Source organism: Phallusia mammillata, chromosome 5 (genome assembly GCF_965637545.1).
Source record: "Phallusia mammillata chromosome 5, kaPhaMamm4.hap1.1, whole genome shotgun sequence".
NCBI classification, from domain to species: Eukaryota; Metazoa; Chordata; class Ascidiacea; order Phlebobranchia; family Ascidiidae; genus Phallusia; species Phallusia mammillata.
The window spans coordinates 22,871,946-22,894,314 of NC_137256.1; the positions used below are offsets into that span (position 1 = coordinate 22,871,946).

General features: G+C 36.9%; 2 protein-coding genes and 1 non-coding gene across 4 annotated transcripts in view; 2 read left to right on the forward strand and 1 right to left on the reverse strand.

Moving 5' to 3' along the window:
* Window positions 1-16,219, forward strand: part of LOC145228337 (phosphatidylinositol 3,4,5-trisphosphate 5-phosphatase 2A-like) — a 28,058-nt gene extending 11,839 nt beyond the window's left edge. For both annotated transcript variants that reach the window (XM_080093371.1, XM_080093372.1), the window contains exons 7-30: window positions 379-477; window positions 624-716; window positions 1,249-1,366; window positions 1,808-2,005; window positions 2,419-2,615; window positions 3,232-3,331; window positions 3,861-3,975; window positions 4,445-4,564; window positions 4,873-4,991; window positions 5,444-5,614; window positions 6,172-6,261; window positions 7,637-7,762; window positions 8,330-8,512; window positions 9,317-9,437; window positions 9,729-9,816; window positions 10,284-10,387; window positions 10,498-10,556; window positions 10,851-10,947; window positions 11,307-11,434; window positions 11,655-11,842; window positions 12,252-12,332; window positions 12,917-13,028; window positions 13,420-13,525; window positions 14,031-16,219. In XM_080093371.1, the coding sequence (XP_079949497.1) occupies window positions 379-477; window positions 624-716; window positions 1,249-1,366; window positions 1,808-2,005; window positions 2,419-2,615; window positions 3,232-3,331; window positions 3,861-3,975; window positions 4,445-4,564; window positions 4,873-4,991; window positions 5,444-5,614; window positions 6,172-6,261; window positions 7,637-7,762; window positions 8,330-8,512; window positions 9,317-9,437; window positions 9,729-9,816; window positions 10,284-10,387; window positions 10,498-10,556; window positions 10,851-10,947; window positions 11,307-11,434; window positions 11,655-11,842; window positions 12,252-12,332; window positions 12,917-13,028; window positions 13,420-13,525; window positions 14,031-14,124 (2,907 nt within the window). In that variant the 3' untranslated portion in view covers window positions 14,125-16,219. The remainder of the gene's footprint in view (window positions 1-378; window positions 478-623; window positions 717-1,248; window positions 1,367-1,807; window positions 2,006-2,418; window positions 2,616-3,231; window positions 3,332-3,860; window positions 3,976-4,444; window positions 4,565-4,872; window positions 4,992-5,443; window positions 5,615-6,171; window positions 6,262-7,636; window positions 7,763-8,329; window positions 8,513-9,316; window positions 9,438-9,728; window positions 9,817-10,283; window positions 10,388-10,497; window positions 10,557-10,850; window positions 10,948-11,306; window positions 11,435-11,654; window positions 11,843-12,251; window positions 12,333-12,916; window positions 13,029-13,419; window positions 13,526-14,030) is intronic.
* On the forward strand, window positions 796-869 carry Trnas-gga (transfer RNA serine (anticodon GGA)). The gene has a single exon. It is a non-coding gene; the product is annotated as a tRNA-Ser (tRNA).
* Window positions 16,220-16,932: 713 nt separating the features above from the next.
* Window positions 16,933-19,478, reverse strand: LOC145229360 (uncharacterized). The gene is made up of 4 exons (XM_080094682.1): window positions 19,065-19,478; window positions 18,682-18,720; window positions 17,802-18,040; window positions 16,933-17,328 (listed from the first exon to the last, which is right to left on the reverse strand). The coding sequence occupies exons 1-4, from the start codon at window positions 19,258-19,260 to the stop codon at window positions 17,131-17,133; spliced, it is 672 nt and encodes a 223-aa protein (XP_079950808.1). The 5' UTR covers window positions 19,261-19,478; the 3' UTR covers window positions 16,933-17,130.
* Window positions 19,479-22,369: the final 2,891 nt, after the last annotated feature.

The following is a 22,369-nucleotide window of genomic DNA, read 5'->3' on the forward strand; positions in this document are numbered from 1 at the left end:
ATAACTGGAATCAGCTCTGAACCGTCCATGCAGACCAGCGATCACGACACACTCATATAGATAAACACTATGTTTTTGTTCTAATAAATTTATTATTTTAGTAACCGTTGAAAACTTATTTGTAGAGGAAAAAACTGTTGTAAAACATGGATATAGCTTGCACTGATAAAAACCACCGCAATTTAAGAACGTTTGGAATAAATATATGCAAGATTATGCGCAATTTTTGTTTAGACTACCTTTATGGGATAAAGAACACAAAATGAAACACAAAGTATATGTGCTTTTCCTTTTCGAGCCAAGTTGTTATAATAAATCACTGATTGAGAGTACTTATAGAAACAGTGGGAATTGGGAATAACAACTTACTTTTTACAGACTGGAAAGGATGTTGATCTTGATACTTTCCTCGGTCGATTAGGTGATTGTCAGACTGTGGTGAAATCACTTAACAAACGGGCATGTATAAAACTGCAGGTTGGTGTTAGGATTTATATACCGGTTTCACTTCTTTACATCCTATTATCTTTTTGAACTGAAAATCTAATGTTTGCTGGCCATTTGTGCTGTAATCTGTTCGTCAATACTTGATTCTGGGTTATGTTTAATTTTTTTTATTGCAGGAACTAATGGGTTTGGGTTCCGCAAGTCCACAGGTGTCATTGCCAAGAAAACAATCACGCAACATTGTACCGCTCACTGACAGGCTCTTTGAGGTATAAGAAGCATTTTTAAGTGCAGCATACGAGGCAGGCAACTTTGCTTGTGATTCGACTTTCGAAGGATTCCCACTGAGCCTGTGTAGCTCAGTTGGTAAAGTGCGAGTCCTGGAAAGACTCCTGTCGTGGGTTCGAATCCCACCGCAGACTAAAATTTTCTAGCCTATACGCTTTGTCATATGGTGGTGAATGCTTGGTAACCGGCTGATTTAGTATAACACCTTTAATGGCCCTGCCGTACTATGACGGTTTCTACAAAAGGTTCAAAGTGTTTGCTTTCAAAACACCCGGCCTTAAAACATGATTTCAAGATAAATCACAAGTTTCTTAAGCATGTCGTAGGTTCGAATCCTACCACAGCCAGCCTGCAGTATGTTGCATTGATTGACCTATAAATTTATTTGTCTGATTTTGACGTAGCTGAATTAAAATTGGATAAACTTTCCTGGGCCGTGACAATAGTGTTATGATGTACTGAGCTTTTTGGATCTGACTAACTATTTGTCATTCAAATATCTTCAATTTTTAGGTAAAACAAGAGGGTGCGTTGAAATATGCCAAGCACCGACTGAAGGTTGATGTCGTAAGCGGAAAATTAACCGTTTTTAAAGGTGATGGCACTTCGAATGAATACGACCACACGCAAGGTCAGTTTTGATGTTGTACCTCTTTTAACTTGGTTATCTTTCAGTGAACCTTTTAGCTCTTTTGTATGAACTGTGATAAAAAAAAATTTCACTGGTCTACTGTCCTGATTTTAGGATTTTCAGGCAAAAATGATTAGGTCTATATTTATGTATTATTATCTCTTTAGTTTACAAACCATGTTTTTAGATTTTTTGTCACTGTACCTTAAATTGAGGTTTCCAAATCAAAATAAAGTCATTCAGTTAAAAACTTTTTCGCAAGAACTTGACAAACAGTGTATATTATTTGTCTGTTCAGCATTCTGTCATTTTGACACCTTACTTTGATTTGTAGAGTGTAGTTTATTTAATTTCGTAAAGTTTTTAACACTTTTACGAGAAATTTATATTGTTTCTTATGTCACTTTAGTATTTTGTCATTGTACCTTATTTTTATGGTAGTGCTCCAAATCGTGAAGAACAACAAATCGAAGACGAAACTACTGATCGTATTGGAGGGGAACAAAAAGCGAGAATACTCTTTCGAGCAAAGTGCACTCAGGGAGGCGTTCTGCCAACTTCTTCAACATGTCAGGAACAAACACAGCAAGTCATCCGAACCCGATTGTGTGTCTTTGTTTTGTGGGACTTGGAATATGGGTAATCCGATTCTTCAATGGATTTTAATATATGACGTTCAATACGTTCAGAGCAAAGATTGAATTGCATGTTTTTTTTTAATTTTTGTGCAACTGCTACTGTGGTACTTTCTTTCAGCTAAGGTTTAAATTTTGACGTAATTCGAGTCTGAATTCCAACCTTGCAATATTTGTATAAACCATTGTTGCTAGGCATAAAATACAAACTAAGTGATACTAATTGGTTTGTAGGCCTACCTTTCATAGATCTTTGTAATAGGTAAACCCCATTATACGGGACAAAATCAGATATAAAGAGGTTAGGTTTATGCCGGCGTTTTGGTTTCAACTACCCACAGAACCAATAAGTTTCTAAAATCTGTCTGCATTTTTCCAACCATTGTGAATATAAACAAAATTTTCAACCAATCACAGGCGATGCGATTCCGCCCAACGACATCAGCTCGTGGTTTATGTGTCAGGGGAGCGGGAGGACATTGGACGATATGGTCAACTCAATTCCACACGATATTTATGTGCTTGGAACTCAGGAGACGGGACCGCCAGAAAAGGAGTGGATGCATAAGTGCATGGATACTGTACAGGACATAACTGGAAAATCATTCCACCTGGTAAACCGATAGTGAACGATTTTATTGTATGAAAGTAGGCACATTGTTTCGTACGAGTTTTTTAACATTACTTAGTTGTTTCTGGTTTTTATCCAGAAAGACGGATTTAAACATAGTAAAATTTGCACGAAAAGCCATTTAAAGTTGTAGACTGTAACTTTTTTACCTGGTCGGCATCATTACCCACAACCCCTTAAAACGAAACAAGCCTTAAGGTTTTATTTTTGTGCGATTTGGATGAAATGCTGCATTAAAAAGTAGTGTAACACTTTTGCAAATGCGTTGAATTGAAGCAGGGTGTTTTTGATCGAGGTTGCAAAGTCGGTTAAAAATGTTCCAACTGTTTAAAAAATGCAATATAAACTAAAACCTTAGAAGACATGCGTTATGTTACCTTTGCACAATTTTGTTGCTGTTATTTGACAAGTTTTGTTGAAAGTCACAAAGTTCCCAAAAATATCACTATAGTCCGACTTCGCATTAAAAACTGCGACTTCGGAGTCCAACTTAGACTACATAGCCTTGCTTCCAAATTAGAAGGATAACATTTTCATAGATATAAACAACAAAGCTTAAATTAAAGTTGCCTTGTTAAGAGTTTTACTTTTTTGCTCAGGTTGCCATGGATGCATTGTGGCATATAAAGATCCTCGTCTTTGTGAAAGAAGAACACAAAAATCGGATCAGCCATGTCAAGACGTCCAGTGTAAAAACAGGTCACTTTTAATTCCTCTGACATTTTGTTCACATCAATACAGTAGATAAATTTAGGCTCCTGTCTTGGGTTCGAATCCCACCTCTGGCTTGATTTTTTAATTGATGCCTTGCCATATAAGAATGCTTAGTGACCGACTGATTCGGTATAACGTGTTCATTAGGCCTGGCCTACTATGATTTATAAATGAGTGTGCCGTGATCGCTAGTCTGTGTACACGCTTCAGGGCTGATCCCAGTAATAAATATGTGTTTATTCTATTAAGTGGATGATATCAATTTCGGCATTTAATAAGCATGCTTACAACTTTATATAATGACTTCAGTTTTAGGCTAAAAAAATATGTACTGGTTTGCAAGACGTATATTCTAAGTAACCTGCCAACAATGTACACTGTTTCGACCTATAACGTCTCATCAGTGTAGCTGGTGACAAGGCAAAGGCTGTATTGGCTATTATAGCCGTATAACGACACTCCAGTTTGTTGGGAGATGTATGTTATGTTTTTAACATACGTCTTGTGCAACCAGGCATCGCGAACGCCCTTGGCAACAAAGGAGCAGTCGGTGTCTCGTTTCAGTTTGGTGGTACTTCGTTCTGCTTCATTAACGCCCATCTCACTTCTGGCGCAGAGAAATGCATCAGGTAAGTTTGAAAATAAACAATTATCGTATTTTTAACTTTCCGCCGACCTTAAGCTGCATAATCCCGCTAGCAAAACAGTATTTGAAACAAAACTTTATTTGTCAGAAAGTAAGTTCATGTTGATGTTCTAAACTAACTATATAAACAAGTTCCCTGACAGTTCTGTTTAAAATAATGTCATTATAATCAAAGCCTGGAGCCAATAATTGATAAACAGGCCACAGTTTGTGCACATTGGTTCGAACTATCAGATTTTTCAGCTTGTTATTCCCAACAAACTGGAGTGCCGTAAATTGGTTATACTAACCTGTACGGCCGATGTATTGTCCCAGATAAACTGATACGACATTATTGGTCGAAACAGTGTGCACTGTCTGCAGCTTACTTAAAGTGTGGTTTTTCGTGTTAAGTTTAAAGCGCTGCATTTTGTTAACAGTCAATTAGTTGGAATAATTTTGTTATTTTGCAGGCGAAACAACAATTATTACGACATAATGAGATCCCTGAATCTTGGTGAAGACCGGTTCCGTGATTTCGATCTATCGAACAGATTCGATCATTTGTATTTCCTTGGTGATCTAAACTACAGGTACAAAATACACGATTGTCGTTTTACAATGCCCATTAAACTGCTTAGGTCTCCTCAACCGAGCATTGTCTGATATTTTGTCGAAAAGCCGTAACAGAAGATAGCTATAGTTTTTTAGTGTTCAACCCAAATTTATTATCGGAGTTTAATGAGCTCTCAGTTTTTCGCAAGATTTTTTTTAAGACTTTAAGCGCTCTTAAGATAGTAAATTGCGAAAGAAAAGCAAAAACAAAAAAGCCAATAAATTTTTACTGAAATATTTCCTTTGAAACTTTACAAAATAAATATTGTATTCTCAATATGTACAGGTTGGAGATGGAAGTACAAGAAATCTTGGCTTACTTAAAACGTGGTGATTATGGAACTCTGGCTAAAGTTGACCAACTTCGACGAGAGAAGGATTCCTGCAAAGTTTTTTCAGGATTCGGTAATTCGAAATTTCACTTGCACAATTATGTAACTCTTGTTCAAACGTATCTGGCTTATCGCATACCCGTTACCATCTTATTCCGGCGAACCGGATACCTGTTTCCATCTTATTCCGGGTAATCGCAACCCGTTACCATCTTATTTCGGTAAATAGATACCCGTTACCATCTTATTTCGGGTAATCGTATACCCGTTTCCATCTTATCCTGGGCAACGGCATACCCGTTACCATCGTATTTCGGTTAATCGCATAACCGTTATTGTTATTTGTTAAATTACATGCGTGTAATAACATATTTCGGTTAATCGCATCAAATTCCCAGAAAATCACACATCCCGGAATTGTTTGTATTTGTTACCAAAAATTCGGTTTATCGCATATATTATTTTTGGCACATTGTGTATCTAATTAACCAGAACGGCCGTTAATATCATTCTTACCTGTTGCAGATGAGGAAGAAATAGCTTTCCCTCCTACTTATCGGTATGAGCGAGGGACGCGAGAAACGTATTCGCATTTGAAAGTGAAAAAAACTGGAGTTCGTATCAACGTCCCATCTTGGTGTGATCGTGTATTGTGGAGATCTTACCCTGAAACCCACTCCATATGTCTTTCATACGGTATGAACTGGCCATTATGCTTGTGTTTGGGTATTATGCTTGTTACTGCAATTTGACCTTCTCGAAACTTACATGATTGCGCCCTTCATAATACCGGTACCAATTTTCATATTTATACACATGTGTGGTGTCCTTTTTTACATGCAAAACGTTGTGAAATATCTTGGATAAGGATCAACTAAATTTGGGTAATAAATTCATATTTTTTGAAAGTATCTGTAGTTAATTAATAAACAAGACGTAGGTCATATGAATTGGCAACATTTTGGAAAACCATTTTTTGGTATTTTGCCAAAAAGCCGTCGTCTAGCTGTTGCGTACAAAACAACTGTAACTTTAAGTCTGATTTTTCAAGTTAGACGTATGTTATACCCTAATTTTAGTATTGCGAACCTGAAAAAGGCTCTCCGACAACTCAAAATCGTGTGTAATAGGAAGCCCTATAATCGAGGCAAAAAAATCACATTTGATCATCGGTGCTGTGTGTTCTGTTGAGGTGTATGATTCTCGTTTACACTTTAATGGTTTGAGTTTGAAATTATGTTTATTGTTTTTAGGATGTAGTGATGACATCATGACTAGTGACCACTCACCTGTGTTCGCAAACTTTCAAGTCGGGGTCAGAGGTCAATACGTGTCAAATGCAGGTAAATGAAAATTGTTATTTCATCCATCTAGTGCAGTGTTTCTCAAACCTATACGGATCGGGTACCACCTGACAACTTTTTCTATCGCGACGTACCACCTAAACCAGTGGTTCTCAACCATTTTGTAGTCACGGACCCCTTTTATAAATTTAAAGTCTGCGGACCCCCAACGTAATTTCCAACAGGTCTTTTTATGTTTCTCGTTTCTTGCATTATACGTTATTATGCTTTTGAAGCATTTTCATTCACCTTCACAGTCCTTTAAATTTCAATTTCAAAGAAGTTTCTGTATTGTAGCGGCCAACACAACAAATGGATACATTTTCTGGTATATTTATTTAACTTGACACAACACTTGTCCTATAAAGTCTTTTGTCCACGTGTGTTATGATGTCACAATCGGAAAAACAATCACAAAAAGTAACTGTTCAGTATTCTTGGCCCAAAAGGGGTGATCAACAGTTTGCATTTGTATGCAGAATTGTAAAAACGGTGGAGAAACTTAAATGTATTTTTCTGTTGGTAAATGATACTAAACATATTTGCCTCCATGGAACCACTGAAACCATTTCGCGGATCCCTTTCAGGTTGGGAACCACTGACCTAAACCCGGTTTCAATAGATAGCCTTAGAAATATGCCTATTTTCTTGACCCGACTAGCATATTTAGCAATTTCAAGAGACTGTCCAAAACACGAGTATCGGCCAAACCAGGGCTGGTCAGTTGGGTCAGTTGAGGTGCAATTTTAAATTAGACTTAATTTAGGTATTACAGAAATCTACTTGCGTACCACCTGAAACGTTCCGGCGTACCACTAGTGGTACATGTACCACAGTTTGAGAACCACTGATCTAGTGTAAACAGCATACAGTATAACATTTCTCATTGCCTACACTGCCACAGTATTTAAAATCTATGTTCAATTTACTTATTACGTGCCAAATGTAGGTGTAACTTAGCAGTTTTTGCAATCTGATGTTATAGCTTGCAAATCACTATCAAAATCCATTGTACATAAATTCTTGTAGTTTGGTTTAACTTGTGTGCAGTCATTTAAAATTAAATTAATTTTATAGCTAACGAAACGTTTCTGTTTGAAAAATTTGCTGTCTTTAGTAAGTGAAGTACATTCAAAAATTGTACTGATCATTTTTGTATTTGAAATTTTAATAATCATGTATGTGACGTTGTAACGTGTATTTTTTGTTGCACCCTTGCTTTACACAGAAGAGTATTCTTGGTGTTACACTATTTGTCTATTATTGATTACTTTGCTGTCAAAATATTTATTCACCCAAAACCGTTTGATAAATGATCATAGTAAGAACTGTTTTATCTGACAAGCCTCTTTAAAATTGTTGTTTTTCCTCTCAGGAATATCGAGTCACCCTGATAACGCTGCAAATACTTCGTCCATCAGTTTTGAAAATGTAGAAGTGATTCTGAAATCTCCTGGAAAAAGTTCATTTTATCTCCAATTCCATTCAGTGTGCCTGACAAGTAAGTTCACAAAAATGTCCCTTTGATGTGAATAAAGTTATCCAGTTTTTGTGAAATACATTCACATATATGATTACTTCACAGTTTTACATGTTATTTCTTAACTGCGTTTATTGCATAGTTTTAGTTCGATGGTGCTAAAATTGGGACCCTTGATAAAAAGCCTTTAACCGTCCACATTATGTTGAGTGACTTTAAACTTGTCTATAACTTCGATCGTACTTTTTGTAATAGTCTATTGTAAATTTTTGTGTTTTTTCGGTTGTAAGTTCAAGTCAAGGTTTTGCTTTTTTATTTCAAACCGATGCCAATGTACGCCGTAAATCATAACATTGACATGTGCGGTATCGCTTTTTTTACAATTTTGGAGATTTTTTCATAGCCCATTATCCTAAGCAATTAGGGAAAATGCATGTATATGTAACTGAAATATGGTATTTAGCGTTTTTGCAAACCAACGATTGATTCGCTAAAACATCTCTTTTATACTTGTCCTTTGACAAAGAAAATCATTATTGGCAATTTTTGCTTTGCAAAGTTACTTTTAACCTTGATCTTCATGCGCAGAATACGTGCGCAGTAAACGCAACTCACGTTTCGATACGAGTGACCTTGGACCGAACTACGTAAGGTTGGGTTGGAGTAAAGAACACGTGGAACAATTAAAACCGATTATATCAGACCGGGAATACTTGGTAGACCAACATATACTTGTTTCTGTCAGATCTGAGGACGACCACGAAATTCACGGTAAATAGACTGTGGTTGCAATAAATATACTAGATTTTGTGATGATTTTATTGTTACCTACGTTTAAGCGTGTAAAGTCCTGCGTGTAATGGTTGACTGCATGAACCTAGTAAGAAAACGCGCTTTAATCGTGAAAATACTTGACGTACCGGTCCATGTTGTGACGTCACACATAGGTTAATGACGTAACAATAGATTACTGGTTGTGTAGGAAAAAGCGTTTGCTAATTCCCGCATTTAAACATTCATCACTCACCATTATGCTAAACCACAAAAACTCGACTTCAAAGCACTTTCCAAAGTTCTGCCGAAAACACCAATCAAAAACGCCGACTTTGGGGCCAACTATTCGGATACTTTATTTCTAACATAAACAAAAGCAAATTAACAGCAAAACTGGGCCAAAAACTGGAATGTAACGTGATTATGTTGTTAAATGGACGTTTTGTTATTCAAGAAGGCATTAGGCACAGAAACAATGCTTTCCATCACTTTTGTGTGTTTTTCCATTTGTTTATCGTACACTGTACTACTCGCATTCAGTATTATTTACTTTGATGAAGACGACCTGTATAGAACGTCAAAACATTGGTATAAAAATACAATTGCCAGAAGAGCTCTGTAAACTTGATATTATGCCTGGCAGCAATAGCTTATTTTTTTTTGCGATAACGACAGACAAAAGTCTGTTAACAACAAAAAATGACTTTTTATTCTTGTTTTTTTTTACAATGCCCTGTAGTATGAAGTTACACTTAAAGCAGTTATTTGGTATATGCGAATAATATATGTTTCCCATCTCAGCCGAATGCGTCCTTGCTTTGCGTTCAATGATTGGAACTGATCCTCAAATGTTCGAGGAAAGACTCACACGTAAAGGGGACGACATAGGTCAAATCAGGGGCAGAATGCTGGTGAAAGCCAGGTGAGATACCAGATAACAAATTAAATCTTGGTGTATAGCCGTTTTTAAGGAAATTGTGTGATTTATTTTTGAGTGTTGTATCAAGATTCCAATAAACTAACAATAAAATTTAAGCTGGAGGTATTTAATGAAATGCAATGTACTTGTAATAATCGTGACCTATTTTGTTCAGGCGAAAACATATTGCCATTGCATTTTGCTACTACATAATTTTATTTTACAACTTTACTATACCAATGTTAACACAAAAACCAATAAAAACTTTTGCAAAACGCTCTTTTTGTCTTCCAGAGGAGAATCACAAAGAGTGAAAGAAAAGACTTACGACTTTATTCAGTTTGGCGGAATCAAAGAGGAAGACGGCAAAAAATCACATATGGTGCGTGAAAGTTTAATACTTTATACTCCAAAGTTACACTCCTTGCTAAATACTACATGGAAACTAAGCAATTTCTGTACGCAATCCCAACACACACGAAAAATTGTAATGCGCAGAAACTACTGTATTACCTCGGCGTGTTCTTCTGCTGGTATTGCTCACAGTGTACCTTAGTGTAGTCAGGGAGTGCATGTGACCAGGCACTGGAAAATCTTTGCCGCACATAAACGTGTGTGGGCACAGCGTACGCGTATAATGTTGCTCATAGTGTGCTTAGGGAGCTTGTGTGTGTGTCCAGACACGTGAAAGCAAGAATGCTGCGTATATGGTGTGTTGCCACAGCGTGCATATCTATTGTTGCTCACAGTGGCCAACAGTGCACTCAGGGACTTTGTATGTATGCTCACTGCTCAGCATTAAAAAAAAACAAAAAACATAGTACCCGATTGATGTTTTTATTTTTACAGATCGAAGAAGCTCCTATGTACGGAGATATAAACGACACAGCGGCTGTAGCAGCTCAAGCAACAGCCAGGATTACACTAAAATCCAATTTTCGACCTAGAGAACAGTACGAACTTCACACAAAACTAAAACAACATGTTGTTCATATATGTCAATAAACTGTTTATTCCAAATTAGGTGGTTTCTGGGCTTAACAATTTTCTTTGTATTCCGCAGTTCACCGGCCGAAGCAATGTTTTCACCAGAAGTGGCGGTGTACGGGGAAACACCTACAGGTACTTTCCCATTGTGATACTACATTAATGAAAAGCCATGACGTATAGTAACCGCAACTGTTAAACGTTTGCAAACGATGACACAGAATTATTAATCGGTGTTTTTAAGGCGTCTTAATTTTTTTAAATTTGTTTTTCAAAATTAATTGTTGTTTTTATGATGTAGCCTACGCACCTAAAATTAACACTAGTCAATTTTATATTTACTACGCCGAGATGCGATAAAAGTCTGGTAGTTTCAAAGGGGTCCTCCATTAACTCTTTGGAATAACTGGTTCAAAAAACTTGTTTTAGCACCGGAAGGGGAATATGCTGACCCAGAGCAGTTGAGCCCTGCACCACAGATGGTTACGTCACCAGTATTTCCAATCGCGGAACGACAATCACCAAGGTAGCGTAACACGAATTCGAATTTACAAACCACATTAATTATTTATTGGTCAGTTTAAAATCCATTTCATCAAGCCACACAATATTGCCAGGGTGGCGCTTTTGTAGCCCAATTTGGCTCTTTTTAGACACCGAGTTGCGGGTTGCGCTTTTTTGGGAAGTTTAAGTAAAAACCTAAATAAAAAAATGTTATTTACATGAATTTTGTTATGAATGCGACTTCGCAAGTAGTAGTCACGCGTTTTGGACTAGTTTTGACGAGCATAGTTGCGTTTGTTGACAGTTGGACCTGGTAGCACACGATACCACATTACTCTTTATCGTAGCAGGGAATAATTTTTGGTGTTGCTTTTTTCTTAGTTCGATGGTTCCAACCTTTTACTCATCTGCTCAACACGTTTCTGAGGTTCCGAGGAGGAAACAGCCTTCTCCTGCCCCTGCTCCTGCTCAGCTAGAGGAGCCTCTTTCTGCGTTACCTAGACAACAAGGTAAAATTTGTGAAGAGTTGCAAGTCGGGCCTGAAAGTTTCTAGAAAAATCGCCGCCAGGTTAACCCTTAGATTTATCCCTGCCGTATGTTTAATGTATTTAAGCTTTTTTTACACATATGAGTCTACGCAAGAGCTATTGATTTGTTTCGTAAAAGTCGTGCATCCCATTAAACCTAAAGCCCAATCCGAGTTTTTTATTTTTTCATTTTTTCACTCAGCTGTAAACAGACCCCCTCCCAACCCCCGGGGAAGTCCTGTGATTATGGCCCCCGTTGCTAGGCAGCCCCAACCGCCGCCCTCGCAGCACACCCCAATGACAAAAGCTGCCCGGCCACCATCCGACCACTCAGCCATGTTCGACAATGCTCTAGCTGAGTTTGCAGAAATTGAAAGCTGGATTCGATCGGTAGGTGGCGTGAGAGGTCTAATTTAGTGTTTATTGTTTCTATGGTTGGTAAAAAATCATTTTATATTGGAACATAACTTTTGTTTTCGAGAAAATAAAAATATCTCAATTATTTTGGTTTTATAAGTTTTTGTGAATTTGTACTTTACATTTAAAAAAGGAAAGATATTACTCAAAAATATACACTTACTTCTTAGTTGTTTTTTGTTGTTAAAAATTAATTGTGTTTGAATTTAATGGTTGTAAGGTTTTGTATAACATTCTATTCCATGATATACATCTCATCATAAATTTTTCACTTTTTTTTTCAACATGACAACAAAATTTTGTTTCGGTCCCTACTTTTTTTTCACTCACCAAATACTTCATCATTGAAAATTTTGTTTTATTCATTTTTGGGACGTTATAGGCCCCTGACACAGGCGGGAACGGTTCGTCGAATTTCCATTCACCAGGTCTATACGATGTCCCAAGCAACTTACCACAGAAGGTAACAGGAAATATATAGAAAGAGAAAATTGCCAATCAACTGAATTGAGAGTTTTTTTAATTAACTCCGGAGCAAGGAAAGACCAAGTTTTTTTGGTGTGTCGCAAGAAATATTACATCACAGTCGTTTTTATCGTGGTACGATCATTGTGCATTTTCACATGGCTTTTGTTTTTATAACGCACGACCTTAGCAAGGAGCATTGCGATTGAACTGCTGTACTGTGAAAATAATATTTTTGCTTGCCATGCTTTGTAACTACCATGCGGTAAAACTACCATGAAATGAAACCACCATAAGATAAAATCGTTTTTTGAAGCAAAACTGCATTCTGATTACTTCGATTTCACGAATCGTTTTAGTTACTTAAACACACGCATAAAGTATCAATGTTTTTTTACACACTTCATTTGATTTCATCACGCTGTCTGGCCATGTCCATTTTTGCACACACATCACACACAAATCAACATGCATTACGTCACCAACAGGAGACCAATAATTGCGACTTGCACATTTGAAATATGTTGCCGACGTCTTGATGTGTGACTGTATTTTGACGATAATTTCATGTTTTACTTGCAGACACACCTCGATTTGACAAGCAATCCGCCGACTGCAGGCCAGAACGCCGCGAAGACACGTATGCAAATGCCTACTGCCGCTGCTACACAGAAAGCTCGTCCTGTTTCTGAAGGTCTTTTATGTTACATACACCTGTTTTAATAAGCATTTGGCCATGTTTGTTACACCTTAAAATGCTGCACCTGTTTTTGCAGATGTTTTCTTAAAAGTTGCGGTTTTGCGACCTACAAGCATTATGTGTGCCTGATTTTGATGGCATATGTCGAAAACTGGGTTAAATGTAACACTTTACGTAGACCAATGTTTCTCAACTTGTTTCAGGCCACCAGTCCAGTTAAATAATTTTGTGAACCAGTCCATTGTAAAAAACATCCACAACAAGCATGTTGCCTTGAAATGTATTCTTTCAGTACATAATATAAATAAAGATATAACAGATAAGAACAAATGGCCAATAACTTGAATAAGCTTTTTCGAGTCTCAATTTTCTTGGTTAATTATAGGACCCAAAATTCCATCCAGTGTGAGCGGGTTTCTTGCAGATCTCCAACTCGAACATTACGCTCCGTTGCTACATGAGAGCGGCTGGGATAGCATCGAATTCTTAAGGTAATGTGTCTTTTCTACCGACTTTTAGTCATCAGAACATAGTTTTTAATCGAGTTTGAATATAACGTACTTGATTCGGGCTTGACTTCACAATCGGCTTGTTTGTGGCGCGTTTTCACCAACTTTCGGGTTTAAATCAGGCGACGTTTTGAAAACGCTTTAGTCTGGGTTTTGGGCTTGTACTTTCAGGTTACGACTCTAATTTCAAGCCCGTTAACAACTAGGTTGAATGCATTCATACTGGGATCAGCCCTGAAGCGTTGATGCAGACCAGCGATCACGGCACACTCGTATATAAATCATAGTACGCCATGCCTATTGAAGTCATTCTAACGATTCAAGCAGGTCTTCCAAGCTGCTGCTGCTTATAACAAAACCTCTGGGCTGGTATTTGCCGATGTCCGATGTTTATGACATATATAAAGCCTAAACAAAATGATAATTTATATTCAGATGTATCGAATTTTACCTAACCAAAAAAATAACAACATTTATTTGCACGCAGTGATATGACAGAAGACGATTTAATGGATGCTGGTGTCACAAGTGCACAACACCGTCATTTGATTCTAGAACAAATTCACCTTCTGGCATTGTGACGCCACAATGGTTGATGCAGTCAGTACCAGTTCAACTCTTTTTAAAAAATCAACGTAAAAGTTTCGGTCTTTTTATGCCCATTAGTTCTTCGTTATTGTCGCCTCCTCGTTTTGTGCAAGCCAAGCTTATTTTTTGATTCTTGTTTCATTGTCGGAAATGCTCAACCGGTTGAAATCATGGACCGCTGTCATTTTAGGAGTTTATCCTGTGTTTAAAGTACCTACTCGTTATTACATAAAGGCCACTTCGATTAATCGCAATTCGAGTAAGCGCAAATTCTCTAACTGACCAACCCGACAATCTGTAGTCCAGTGGTTTTCCAACCGGGGAGGAATTCCCCCCTAGGAAGGAATTTTAAAACTTGAGGGAGGAATTTACTTTAATTTGTAGTGGTTTGTAAATGGACACTTTAGCTCTGGGAATATAACCTGTGAAGTTGATAAAAAAACTAATTTTAAATGATCTTTCTGTAGTTTAGGATTTACTATGTAGTATAATAGGAGGAATGAAAATGATTTGAATGTTTAAGGGAGGAATTCGTCCGAAAAAGGTTGAGAGCCACTGCTGTAGTCATAATTAATGTATATTTTAATCAATCGCTAGAAAAAAACTTTGCATATGGGACTTTATTGGTCATACTATTAACCAGAAATGGTTTCAAACTGAATATACAATACTATTGTTTGTGCCAAAACAAATTTTCTGCTTGGTAAAGCTCTAATTTTCAAATACACATCTTCTAACCAAATGACCAATAACTTTACTTCGAAGTTCACCTTGTCTGTCTATGTTACTTTCTAATTTTTTTGTCCGTTTTCGTCTACCATAGCTTGGTTCATTTATGCAGTTTTTGAAGCTTGCCACATTGTATATATTTCATTACAATTCACTTCTTTCTAGTTCGACGTTTTTCAATCTGCCGCACTTTTCTAATTTTTTTGCCAATTTTTTGCCCAATCATTTGCCACCACTCATTATGAAAATATCGAGCCTTTACATCAGCAATGGCAAAGCATTTAGGCCCCTTTTATCACATTTTTTACCATACAATCATACAAATGCCAATTCTGAATTTAAAGCCAAATCCAGTCCATCAAATACCATTTGAACGTTTTTTTCTTCCACGACTTGGCATTTTTTATGATAACTTTTATCCTGAAGGACCAGCTGATTTTGCATTCCCAATTTTTTCACTCACCCAATTTTACCCCCAAAGTGTGTTAAGTAGCCCCCTTTGAGGGTAAATTTACTCCCGGCTGTCTACCTCGGATTATAAGACCTTCATAATAATGAATATTTGTGAAATACAACGTATTTTCTTTTCTTTTTTCTTAAATTTGCATTGATAAGTTGTTACGAAAAGCAATTTACCACTGTTTGGGTATGCTCTAACTTGGCTAAACCTTCGCTGTATTGCCTTTAAGATATGTAGACATACAATATTTGTCTTCTTACATAATTTGTTTGTTTTTTTGTAAAGCTTTGCAGTTTTATAAACATTCAAGCACTTGTTTCAATCCCCCTAAGATGTTTTTTCAGCATCTACCAACAGTATGAAAGGGAATCATGATGCTGTACATGTCTCCATAATCTTCTTAAAACATGTCTCTCTCCGCTACAAGCTGGAGGTATCCATGTTTGTCCAACTGCCTGCCAAGTTGTGAAATAATTCATCAGCATTGCTCATGTTCACAAACCATCAAGTGACCATTTATGATTTTACCGAGCAGTACGATTTGTCGCCAAAAAGATCGTGCAAAATCAAGTATACCCTCTCTTTATGTTTTAATTGCTGTTTAATTTTGTCAATTTTCGTTTTTTTGGTGTGTATGGCATTAATTCAGATGTTTTCAAGTTTCAAGATTGCCGCCTATGGCCTCTATAAGGCCTCGCTTGTTTTTTGTGCATTTCTTTTTTGAAAAATGTCAACAGCTTTGCAACTTGTGGGTGGGCTATCTTCTTCCATCACTGTACGATGAAATTACATTTTTTCCGCCTTCATATGGTTGCGTGCAATTTTTGCTCCTCCAAGCCGTTGCGCGTGTATTTACGCAGATACCACCATGAAATAAATGAAAATATCGCCATTTAAAACGTTAAACTGTGTTACTCCAATTCGTGGACCTGTTTTTTAGTTTTGCTCTAACGAAACTTATTTATCTTATTCCTGCTGACGAATTTAAGGTGAAAGGTTTTTAAGAAGGGAATCTGCTGCCATATTTGAAATTGTTTTATCTTATTAAGGTAAGGTTTGGTTGTGTATTTCATTAATTACTGAAACAGTTGAATGGAAATTTATGTTTTGTGTTTCAGAAAAGCGGCCGATTGGAATAATCAACAATTATTGTTTGCAAAAGATCCAATTTGACTTTCTCGGGAATTTTGAGTTGGCACATCAGAATTATAGATCGGGCCGGGTTTGGGTTTCTTAAAAAACTGGCCTGACTTTACGCTTTGTGTCAGTATTTTTTTTTTTTGAAGAAGAAGAAACCTAATGACAAACGGCCCTAAAATGTCTTATTCAAGCAACTGTGTGCTGTGTTTATTGTCTTCGTCTTTCCCTAGGCTTTAATGGGTATGCCTGTCAATCAAACTTTCGAGCCTAAACAGGCTTCTCAAAACGACTCGGGTTCGGCCGGATTTCGGGCTCTAACTTGAGGCCCGTTTACAACTCTGTGGTACATAGCTAAATTGAGCAGCTTATCTAACGATTATTGCCCAACTTTCGATTGCGACCCTTAGCCTACTCTTTATTGAAGTAAAGTGAAATTTAAAGTTTAAACCATGCTACTGCGTTCCCACGACAACAAGAAAACTTTTAAGTCGGAAATTGATTGTATTGTGGCAAAACAAAACCCGACAGAAAAATAAAAAACACGACATTTTAAAAAAAAGTGTAGGCCTACGCTAAAACTACAGCACAAAACATATGCGCTTGCCTTATTAACAGAATCACATATTAAACATAAAAAAATACAGACACACGAAAAGGGCCTTTGCCAACTTTACGTGTTAATTTTTTTCACATGTTTCTGGCAAAAGGGATAGAACTTGGTATTGGGTGTGGCATCGAACATGTGACGCTGATTGCTGTCTAGAGCCACAACCACGGCCAATCTGTTTCTGTTTGGAATGTTGAACGGGTGATATCGCGCCCAACGTACGAACGGACTCTCTCGTTCACCCAAGAACACCGTTGAATTCTGCATACATGAAAAAATAGTTATTTCCTTGCGATTTAAATAATAAAGCCAGTTGAAAATTGCCATAGCCTATAGGCTAGACTACGCGGATCAAAAAGCTAATTAATTACTCATTAGTTTAGGAAACGTAAAAAAATGTGTAGCAGGCAAAATGCAGTTTAACTTGCGCTGTGTCCAAATTATAATTTATATAGCGCACTATTGTCGACTGTATCACAATTTCTTATATCTCTTACGACCGCCAGGCTGTCCAGTTTTAATTCCTATATTTCTCAAGTCATACCAAAAAAGTCATTTAGAGTCAGTTTCAGAGGCTAAATATCTATGTGAAGAATTTGAATCAATACACAAGCGCTAACATATATTGCGATGTACGGGCCGCAGGTTGTACCACCCTTGTCTTTTATGCATGACCTTTGCAAGCAAATGTAGCATTTTATCAAGATAAATTCATAACCGATAACCAGCCTTACCACGTAATATGCTCCTGTCCAAGCGATAATAAATTCTCGACCTTCGTAAAGAAAATCACGAGCGTTGTTTTCTGCATAAGTGTACAGTCGACCGTATAACTCAGCACTGTCGATTTCAACAAGTTTCGCTCCTTTGTCGTTGCAAGCTAGTTGTGCTTCGTCGTATGGCAACATGCTTCGTACGCCGCCGTCGTCAAGAAGAAAGTAACAGTTGTTGTTGTGGCGCATTCCACCGCATTCTGTGCATAAAATTATTACTTGTTTTTGGATTTTTTGAGACAAATTAGGTATATTTTTTGGACTACATCCATTTTTAGTATATTTTACTGTCTTTTGATTTGACACAGTAATGGCTATAATGCTAAAATCGCTTTCCAAGTTTAGGTTGCAAACGTAAACAATAAATGCGTTGAAATTTACCAAGCTAGCCCCAGATAAAAAAAAGTAGAACGTAACTTGCATCTGGCTTTTGGGGTCGGGTTCGGTCTCAAGTTTGAATAGAACGGGCTTGGTTTGGGGCTAGCCCACATTGTGCCGCAATTTTACGCATGTAAATTCTACTTTTGGTGTAAAATTCGGCCTTTGTTTGCAAAAAATCAAATTCGGGGCTCCTTACGCTTATAAGGATCATCAGTTGTCGATTTGATGAAATAATTGTTTTCACTTTTGCAAGAGTTGCTTGGTTTAAATGAACAAAATGGCGAATTGTGGTTGGTTAGTTATTACTTTTTAGATTCGACTAAAGCATGCTTTTACAAGGCACAATCGATCACACACAGTTTAAAACACCGAGTAGATTTTTTACATCAATTTATACTTTGAAACAATTTTACTTGTCCTGGGCACGACGTTAAAACTGCATCCAAATTTTCCAACTAACCTGTGTCTGAACTCAACGCTTTCCATTTCTCCAACGCAGCTGCAAAACAAATAAAATCAAGACTTTGTAAATAGAGTTAGGTTAGTACATAGGCTGGTTCTAACAAAATATGTAACATATTGACCAGGATGTAACATTGAAATATCACATAAGACACACATTTTTTTTTGTTCTAGGTTTTTAAATAAGTATTGAATGGCTTAAGGCAAACTAAACTGTACACAAATATTTAGTTAATAACGCGTATATACTAGTAGATTAATTGTTCAGGGTTTAATAATCTAAGAAATCGTGTGCTATTACCACAAGCAAGATTAACCATTTTTTATGTACAGTTAAGTTTAATAACTTTGCTATCATAGAAACTATAAACATAAACTTACTTGTAAGCAGCCGTACGCGTCTTTCCAGTCTTGGTACTTCGGAATTATTACATTCCGGCGCGGGAGTGCACAAACTTTCCACCCATTTGCATGTCCAGTAACACCGCTGTGGGTCCTTACATGGATCCTTAGCGCTCTTGGCCACACAACAATACACCGAAAGATACAAAAGCGCTGCAAAATACCACGAATTCATTTTCGATCTCTTGACTGTTCCTTAGACACTGATGCTCTATATTTTCCTGTGTGGTCTTTTATATTCGCGCTACAGGCTGTATTACGTTATGCGGTTACGCAGGCGGGCTTGTAGGAAAAAATGCGGCATTATTATCATAGGCTTATACCCGTTGATTAACATGAGACGACTTTATGCGGTTTTTAATCGACGGTGTTTCACTGGACGAGTAACCCGCACCCGTACGATATTCTGACGACTTCGACGCGAAAAGTGGACGTGTAACCGGTCTAAATACACTTCAAAGGCGAGAGTAGTTAATAAATCTGCAATTACGAGATAAACCGCAAAAATGTGTGATTTTATTTCCTGTCGGAACAGCGTGTGCCGTTCATTTCGACCACATTTGGTGAAAACTACTAACAGATCGTGCAAATCAGTAGGTCATGAACTGACAGTTTAATTAAATTTTGTTTGAAAAGTTTATTGACCTGGTTATCATTAAAATTTAAGTGCCCACTTCAGTTTTTCTTAACATTTTCTCATCATGAATATCTCGTGGCCGTATTTGAAAGCAAAAGTTATTTTTCAATTATTCCTGTTAAACCCGTACAATTTTTCGTAAAAATCAAGATGTGTCCTAAATGACTTTGTTATGACATTAAATTGCACTGCGTGTATGGCAATGTAAAAACGTTATTGGACCTATAATTAGGTAAATTCTTTTCATCTCTAAAAAATTGTGAAAACTTTTCTTAGATTTATCCCTCTAAGATATCTCAGATTTTCCCATTGGGCGCTTAATTCACCCCTAGTTCATTACAACTGTCATAAATGAGCAATCACATTTTTCGTTTGGCAACCTGTGTTTATTTTGCAGTATAATCTTTTTGTACAATAATTTCGTTTAAGTGATTACGATATTTCAGTTTTCGCAGAACAGTCGTTCGTAGAAACAAAATAAGTCACGATTTTTGACCCAAATTTGGCGAAATCGCTGAGATTGTGACATTTAATCGATAAGCTGTAACGCTTAAACGGTTTAAGCGCTCACGAAAATATGAATCTTACACCGTTAGTGCGGAAACAAAGGTATCGGGATTAAAACTCTTAAAAGGGCTTTAAGTTTGTCGAAGCATTTTAATTATAAAACAATTTCCATAGAGTTACTTAAGCACGTAATTCAAGGTTTGAAAAACTTGAACAACAGAACGACAAACCAGTATATTTGCGTAAAGTACGTCGTTTTGACATTTCTTTGTATCATTCTTAAATGATAATTTTTTATTAGCCTTTTATTAGTAAAGGGCTCTGCACATCTGTGTTCTGTGTAGTACTCATTAGACTATACTTTACTGATTATAAGAAGAGCGTTTAAAGTCATGCCAAATATGGATATGTCGTTGCAGTGTTATCCAAACTGATTGGTTACCGCCAGAGGTGTAGGGAAATAACAAAACGTGCTTCAATTTCACACGAGTGTTGCTCACAGTATTACGACCTTATTAATGTTGCCACAATCGCAAACTGCCAGAGGCTTATAGCATGCGTGGTCACAATTTTCAGTACTTTTCTCTTTTAAGACTAAATACATGGGAAATATTACTGATGTCAATACAGTATTTGCATCAGGATCTGAAATCACTGGCTTGGGCCAAATATAGTCAATTACTTAACGTTTTTTGCCTAATAAGTGCTTTAAATGAAATTGCGTCCTCTGTTTATCTTCTCACGGTGTTAGCTTTGACATCAACGTTAACATTTAGCAATCACTCGATTTCAATTAATGTAATATCATATCTTGTATTTTAACTATTTTATCCCACTGATGTGATGCAATTAATTAAAAAACTTGTCGGTCCCCAAAAACTTACGTCACTTAGGCGTCATATCAAGGATCACACCTCTAACCATCCCATGTTAAGTTAAACAGTAAATACAATAAATAGGTTAATGACAGCTTCTCTTTTTAATCTGGCGCCTTAGAACGACCAATTCGTCTTCCAGTGACAATTAAATCACTCAAGTTAATATTTATGAAATCGGGTAATTTTTGGTCCCTAAAAAAAGTCCGTACTTTTAGGCGAAAATCTGTATTTTCAGCAGCATTCGCGTGCCAAGCTGGAAAATTGTTTTGAAGCGCCACTCGAAGATGGCATTTACTGTCATTTGATGCGGATTACAACTGGGAGTGTCGACTGCAAAAACTTCAAACACCTGACGATCTTTGATAAGTTTGTTTTTGGCTATCGTGTCTGTTTTTACCACTGGGTTAAAAGTCGCCCTTCCCAATTTTATTTTAGCAAAAATTTGGCAATTAGCAACACCACAATTACATGAAGTTGTTATAAAAGTTTCCAAGACTTCATATTCTTTTTATAGATGCGTGAATTTTAAATGTAAGTTATGACATTATTGGAAATTTCAAATCCAAGTCGTATACACATCGTGCAAAGAAACGTTTCTTTTTCATTTTTAATCGCCTCCTTTTTCCTATCTGTACTTTAAATAGCTCCTATGTAAGTAGAAAACTAATGCTATGACATAATCATGTAAATAAGCGAACACAACTGGTTTGTGCAGCTTGCACAATGCAAGGACGAAATTGTTACCTAATCCTAATTGCTTGTAACCACACAAAAACTCCATAACGCAACGTGTTTGTTGTGGAATCAAGAGTTTCGGCTAAATTTTGAGGTGGTTGGTTTACCCTAGTTTAATTATTTCGAGGAAACGACGGTTTACTCCATTCATGCCTAGGAACTTGAATTCTACCTTTGTTACGAATCGGTGTATTTAGAAAGCAGGAATAATGTACTTGACCTATGCACACAATATAACGGTAAACTCTAAATGCAGAAATAAAAAGTAACATAAATGTTTGTCAATAACTTGATGAATGTGATATAGTAGTTGGCTTGTTTTGAAATAGAGCATCTATGCGTGTTGTGTATGTTAATAACAGCCAAGTGCATTTTTTGTCTATTTTCGATTTCTTGAAGATCTTGACTCAGAATCGATTTAGTCTTGTGACGCTCTTGCTTTTACAAAACGACGCACTATATGCATCACAAGCAACGTAGCTCATTTGAAAAACCCCAGTTCAAAAACCATGAATTTTAAAGAATGA

What these genes read in the sequence shown, in the direction of transcription:
- LOC145229360 (XM_080094682.1), bottom strand. Translation starts at nt 19,260, where the DNA reads ATGAATTCGTGGTATTTTGCAGCGCTTTTGTATCTTTCGGTGTATTGT. An exon ending in AGCGTTGAGTTCAGACACAG is followed by an intron (nt 18,041 to 18,681) that starts GTTAGTTGGAAA and finishes TTTTATGCACAG; the next exon opens with AATGCGGTGGAATGCGCCAC. An exon ending in GGACAGGAGCATATTACGTG is followed by an intron (nt 17,329 to 17,801) that starts GTAAGGCTGGTT and finishes TCATGTATGCAG; the next exon opens with AATTCAACGGTGTTCTTGGG.